At 36.6% G+C, this 6,302-nt stretch overlaps 1 protein-coding gene across 1 annotated transcript; it reads right to left on the reverse strand.

Moving 5' to 3' along the window:
* Positions 1 to 392: 392 nt before the first annotated feature.
* Positions 393 to 5,899, reverse strand: LOC121878190 (RNA cytidine acetyltransferase-like). Its single transcript, XM_042384234.1, has 4 exons — positions 5,635 to 5,899; positions 2,627 to 2,811; positions 695 to 917; positions 393 to 440 (listed from the first exon to the last, which is right to left on the reverse strand). The coding sequence occupies exons 1-4, from the start codon at positions 5,875 to 5,877 to the stop codon at positions 393 to 395; spliced, it is 699 nt and encodes a 232-aa protein (XP_042240168.1). The 5' UTR covers positions 5,878 to 5,899.
* Between the last annotated feature and the right edge of the window lie 403 nt (positions 5,900 to 6,302).

The raw sequence follows: 6,302 nt of genomic DNA on the forward strand, positions 1-6,302 counted from the left end.
TAGTTACGTATTGTTTGCTACAATTTTCTAGAAAAGTTTTCCCTTCTCTTGGTTCTTCTTCCCCTTTTGACCTATACAGTAGCTATATGTAATTTTGTTGCTGCAGATATTTTTCCAAATTTTTTCCGAGTTCAATATTGCCTGAAGACATCCCCACACTGTTCAGCCAGACTCTAACAGGTAACAGCCATTGAATTAACACTGTTGTCTGAAGTCACCCAGTCTCTGGGGTGAATTTAGACACTTTTAAATTTTCTCTTCATGAAAAAGTATGATGTTTAGTGAATTTCCATTAACAGGTATGAATAGCCCATTAGTTCATGCACCAATAGCATACTTAGCATATGCTTTTAGCCTTCAAACTTAAACTGCAGCTACATACTACACACTAGTCATGATTCTCTCACAGATGTTTCAATTGCAATTCTTGAGTTTCTGACCTTAAAGAAGTGGATATATGGAGTACTTAGGTATCAATGAGAGGGATTTTACTGAGCTATGATTGGTTACTTAGTAGAAACTTTTGGCTATTCAAAAATAAGCTTGCCTTCAAGTTCTCCACCACTAGTATGGAAAAGGTGATTTTTTAATGAGCAAGATTTTCATATCTAAGAAATATTGGTGGTTATAAAGCAACATGTAGACTTTAAGTTCAACAACACAGAAATATGATGAGTTTAGAAATTATAATCACCTGGTCTAGTGTCTTGCACAAGTCTACCAAGAGCCCTATTGGAGGGTTGTCCTTGAGTGACTCCTTAAGATCTTTCAGTTCCTGGTCTTGAGGCGACATCGGGGCGTTGGCAGATTTGGCGGGCACTGGTTGCAAGTCTCGCAAGTGTGACGATACAGGTAGAATACGCAGCTGGTCATCTAACACCACACATGATGGGCAGGAAGCTAAGGAGAGGATGAATCTGAAAAAAATATTGTATCTTAATCTCTGCTAATAATCATACATTGGTAAGAAAATGGACTGAATTAAGTGCACCATTTCATCTATAGAAGAATATTTGGCATGGAGATACTAGACACATACACCCGAGAAGTTTCACGAAGGTGGAATTTAGGGGAGCTGGACTCAGTGGTTGGCCCCCACCCCTAAAGGTGGAGCTCCTTCATTAAAAGCACATTAATTTTTCTGTTTCTTACTATGCATAATTATTAAGATAAGAGAGCTGAAATTTGAGGTTACTCTTTTATTGGGTAATTAATTTTGGCTTAGGACAGACATAGACTATGTGTCTGCACTCAGGCAATACCAAGTACTATACACCAGTTATAAGATTATAACGCTTGGACTTAAAAACGAAACTGTGGCTGAACTTACTGGTATTCTAAATTTTAAACTAAGAAAAAGGTAAAACTAATATTGCCCAGAATAATAATACAGTACAGTATTACCCCGCTTAACGCGGTTTCACTTAACGCGATTTCGCATATACACGGTGCCTCGCCAGAACCGAACTTTCACTTAACGCGGTTCATCTACCCATATACACAGTGAAGTATAATTTTTTTTTATTTAGCTCATAAAATTCATACAAATTACCCGGCCAGAATATAATTTACATTGCTGGAATTCTTACAATATGATGATCATTTTGAATATAAACATCATAGATTTTGCATTAGACATACAAATTTTAGATATAATGTTTACTCTGAGTAAATATGTTATCTTTTGTGCAAAATATATGACATTTATATTCAAAATATTCCTGGTCTTACAAGGAATTCAGCAATGTCAATTATATTATCCTAACTTTAATCTGAGGTATTATTTATTACTAAATGTTAAAATTTAGTTTTTTCACCCTACATTTCTCTTGTAGGGAGGGTTGGGACGGACCGACCATTTGGCGCGGTTGGAAGAGGGGAGAGGCAAGGTGGGGTACTTTGATTAACAGATAGTGTCGTGAAGAATATTATTATTTTTTTATTAACTGAAGATATTTGTTTTAGCTCATAAAATTCATACAAATTACCCGGCCAGAATATAATTTACATTGCTGGAATTCTTACAATTTGATGACCATTTTGAATATAAACATCATAGATTTTGCATTAGACATACAAATTTTAGATATAATGTTTACTCTGAGTAAATATGTTATCTTTTGTTCAAAATATATGACATTTATATTCAAAATATTCCTGGTCTTACAAGGAATCCAGCAATGTCAATTATATTATCCTAACTTTAGCTTGAGGTATTATTTATTAAAATCCAGTGGTTTCCCCCCAAAATTTCTCAGAGAGGGAAGAGCCAGCAGTGTAGTGTGAGAAGAGGGAGAGGGAGTTGAGTCCATTATTTGAATGGACATTAACTTGGCGACTGTATTTCTCTATTTCTCTTAAGTATTAATTGTGTGCATGTACCATCATAAAATTTAGATGTTATTTTTACTAGAACATAGGTATTGTGTCCGAAAAAGTAGGGTTTGGGGGTCGGGCCAGTCTCTATTGGAATTAATCCCATATGTTCTGTTGTTCACTTAACGCGGTTTTCACTTAACACGGTACCCTGTGGGTTCAATTGACCGCGTTAAGCTAACGGGGTACTACTGTACTGTAATTAATAAATCAGTAAAACATTTGAGGCAGCTGCATGTAGTTTCCTCACCTTTCATTGAATCTGGGTACAACATACTGGTGGACCTCTGTGCGGTACCGAGCATGCACATCCATGCTGAGTGTGTACAGCTGCCGTAGCGACGTCATAGTCTGGAGGAGTAGGACAATGACTCCACCACCTTCCACAGTCTCCATGGTGCGGCACAAGATGTTCGGGGTCAGAGCCTCAAAATCCTATTAAAGAAGTTCATAAAATATGTATATTAGCAGTCTAGAACAGAAAAAATATATAAGTGCACCCATTGTAATTTTTTTTTTAATTGACAGCAGGTAGGTCTTGAGTATTCCTCTCTCATGTGCACATCATTACATATGGTATCTGTAGAGACACCTGAATCTCTTTTACACAAACAGTGCAGTAAGAGGGCCTAGGGCAGTGGTTCCCAAACTGGGAGGCAAGAGGTTGGTACAGTGGGGTGTGAAGACATGTGAAAAACACACAGTACAGTATATACTGTACATATTGACAATCATTTTTCCTTTATTAGAATTTTTTTCAATACAAATATGTTACATTATTTTTTTTCTGAGTATATTTCAATCTTCCCCATATGCAAAAGAGACATGAATAAAATAATTACGAGTTAGTTGACATTGAAAGTAATATAAATATGAATAAAGTTGGGTCTTCATTTACGCGGTCAATTGAACCTGCGGAGTACCGCGTAAAACGAGAAACGGGTAAATGAAATAACACAACATATGGGATTAATTGAAATAGAGACTGGGCCGACCCCCAAACTCCACTTTTTCCGACCAAATTTACCGCGTAAATCAAGCATTTCAATTCTGGCAAGGCACCGCGTAAATGACAAAACGTGTAAACCAAAACCGCGTAAATCCAGACTCAACTGTACAAGGTGTAAATTTGATTAAAATTTGATTATATTCTAAAAACTGGGGAACCTAGTGGGTTTGGTAATAAGTAAATTGGGGCATCATGTGAAAAGGTTTGGAATCCCTTGGCTTATAGTAAGAGGCAGGGAAAGGCAGGGAGTACAAGGGAAGGTTTCACCTAGGTTAACCCACACAAGTGTGGAAAATTGCTATAAGACAATGATGACAATGATGATGTGGTTGGAGGGGATGAAGAGGTGTAGCCTGACAGGGCAACCAAGGGAGCTGTGTTTATGGTCAATCCCCACAAAAGAAGTTTCTAGTGTTAATAAGATAAATCTCAGAAAATAGACAAATGTACAATATATGCTAGTAGCCTGTGCACTATATTTCTCTTGGTTTAAGGTGGAAATGTTTTTTCTTGTCCTTCATTTGATGATTTATGAAGTCTGGTATCGATGAAGTGCGGCAAAGTTCTATCTCTCTTTTTTTCTAAGTATTACAGTAATACTCAAGGCCTTAGGGGCATTAAACACTGGCTATAGAACCAGAGTTTGGTTTACAATATACAGTGGTCCCTCGGTTAACGAACACAATTCGTTCTAGAAGGTCGTTCGTTAACCGAATCCACTGTTTCAATGGGATATTGGGTAATTGGTTCCAGCTCACCGAAAAGACATTCAAAGTAAAAAAAATGCAGTAAAGTACACCTACTTTGAGGTGTGTATTTAGAAGGCTCCTGGTTGATGATGATGATGTGAATTAGAATTGGGGTGGAAGAGAAGGAAGAAGAGAAGGAAGTGGGGATGGAGGAGAAATCACCTTTCAGGGGGCCCATGCTTGATGCTGTCATTTCACCAATAAAATTTTAAGTTCGCTAGGTGTAATTCAAGATTATTTTCTTTAAATCAACACTGCACTATATATTATCAATATGTTAACCAAAGTTCAGAATGACCAATAATTTTAATGAAAAATGCAAAAATATTCAAGACACCAATAAAATAGTTGCTCTCTCAACAGTAAACAAGGCCAGACTGACGCCTGGTGGTCGACTCATGCATCTGATGGGTGCACAACTAACTAGTTCCCTGTACTGCATATATTATCAATGTGTTAAATAAATGTTAAAATGACTAATAATTTTAATATAAAACATTAAAAATAGTAAATAGCACAACTTTATTGATATTTAATCCATTGGAAATGAATGTAAACATAGAATAGATTACTGAATTGGCTGAGTACTATACCCCCTCAGCTGATCCTCAAAACAACAAAACATGATGTTTGTAACTAGTTCCATGTACTGCATATATTATCAATATGTTAAATAAATGTTAAAAGACTAATAATTTTAACATAAAAAATGCAAAAATATTTAAGAGCACAACTTTCTTGATATTTACTCCACTGGAAACGAATGAAAACATAGAATAGATTACTGAAATGGCAGACTAGCCCATTAGCTGACCAGCTGATGCTCACAACAAAACGTGATTTTCGTAAGGATTTCGTAAATCAAATTTTTGTTCGTTAACCGAATTGAAGATTCTTATAGAAGGTAATTCGTTAACCGAAATTTCGTTAATCAAAGCATTCGTTAACCGAGGGACCACTGTATAAGGTATCTGTGAGAATGTAATACTATTGGCTTGTCAGGTAACCAAATATACAATTATCCATATAAGAGAGATATAAATCTTCCAATCACCAAGTATTAGAAAGGTAAATTAAGTCATAAATCAGTGCATCACACTTTAGATCATTTAACTATTTGATGAAAGCAAATGTTTAGCAGATGTGAAGTTCATTATATCAATGCCACAATGAGTAGTAATATCTAGTCTTCTTTGACTGCCTCTGAGAGTAGCTACCCATTCTTGTCGGCTAAGAGGACACTTGGAAGTTCTCCATATAGCATTGCCCAGTTCCCATAAAACCTGCTCTAAATTTACAAGATGGCAACCAGGACACCATGCCATCAGGTAATCATGGCTAACTAACAGAAGTAAGGAAAATGGTTGTAAAACAGTGATGATGAGCATATGCCTAATGTAATTATGAAGAGACATGCCTAAGTGAATACAGCAACAGAAAAGATGTTGCAAGAAAGAAATAGTATTGTAGCTCTCCTTCATCTGACACTAACTCACTCACCTGCAGTACACACATCTTGAAGGTGTTTCCCAGGATCTTGTGGGTCTCCTTGTAGAAGCAGTACCTGATGTCAGTCATGGAAACAAACATTTCAAATGGGTCATCTTCATTGATATCAACTTGCCCAGTTCTTATCCTGGCCTGCAGTTGCTTCATTCTTTTTCTTCGGTGTGAGGAGAAAGTCAGTTCTTTCTTGTAGCACCATAGGACGTTGGCCTGCTTGAGGCTTGACTTGGACAACATATGGTGCAAAAACACAACCTAATAACGAAAACATCTTAAATGAATGATTAGCAGAATACAAAAATTTATATCACTCTTGGTGATTTAATATTTAATGGATATAAAATCCTTTACTTATAGCACAGGTATGGTTACAGTGACAATATTTTTCAAATTTACGGTTATTAATACACCTATAATAAAGGAGACCAAACAGTCTTGATTGTATACAGAGACTAGTTTCCTAATGAAAGACTTGGCACATTACTCTGATCTGTAAGTAGAAAAAGTAATAGTGATACTACAAGTGAACGTGGGCCCATCGTGCCCAGTGAAAATTTAAACACTCGTGCTTGGCTAGCGCGCAACCGCCGTCCGGCTGACAGCATACAGCGAATGAGGGTGCACCAAGTCCGTAGACTTGCATTGTTTTCCACAGTAAATAA

This window comes from Homarus americanus, unplaced genomic scaffold (genome assembly GCF_018991925.1).
Source record: "Homarus americanus isolate GMGI-L3 unplaced genomic scaffold, GMGI_Hamer_2.0 scaffold45562, whole genome shotgun sequence".
Classification (NCBI taxonomy): Eukaryota; Metazoa; Arthropoda; class Malacostraca; order Decapoda; family Nephropidae; genus Homarus; species Homarus americanus.

Excerpts from the sequence above, each read along its gene's own strand:
- LOC121878190 (XM_042384234.1), bottom strand. The coding sequence starts at position 5,877 with ATGTTGTCCAAGTCAAGCCTCAAGCAGGCCAACGTCCTATGGTGCTAC. Across the intron at positions 2,812-5,634 it reads TCAAGATGTGTGTACTGCAG|GATTTTGAGGCTCTGACCCC; the intron begins GTGAGTGAGTTA and ends CTTCTTTAATAG. Across the intron at positions 918-2,626 it reads GTACCCAGATTCAATGAAAG|ATTCATCCTCTCCTTAGCTT; the intron begins GTGAGGAAACTA and ends TATTTTTTTCAG.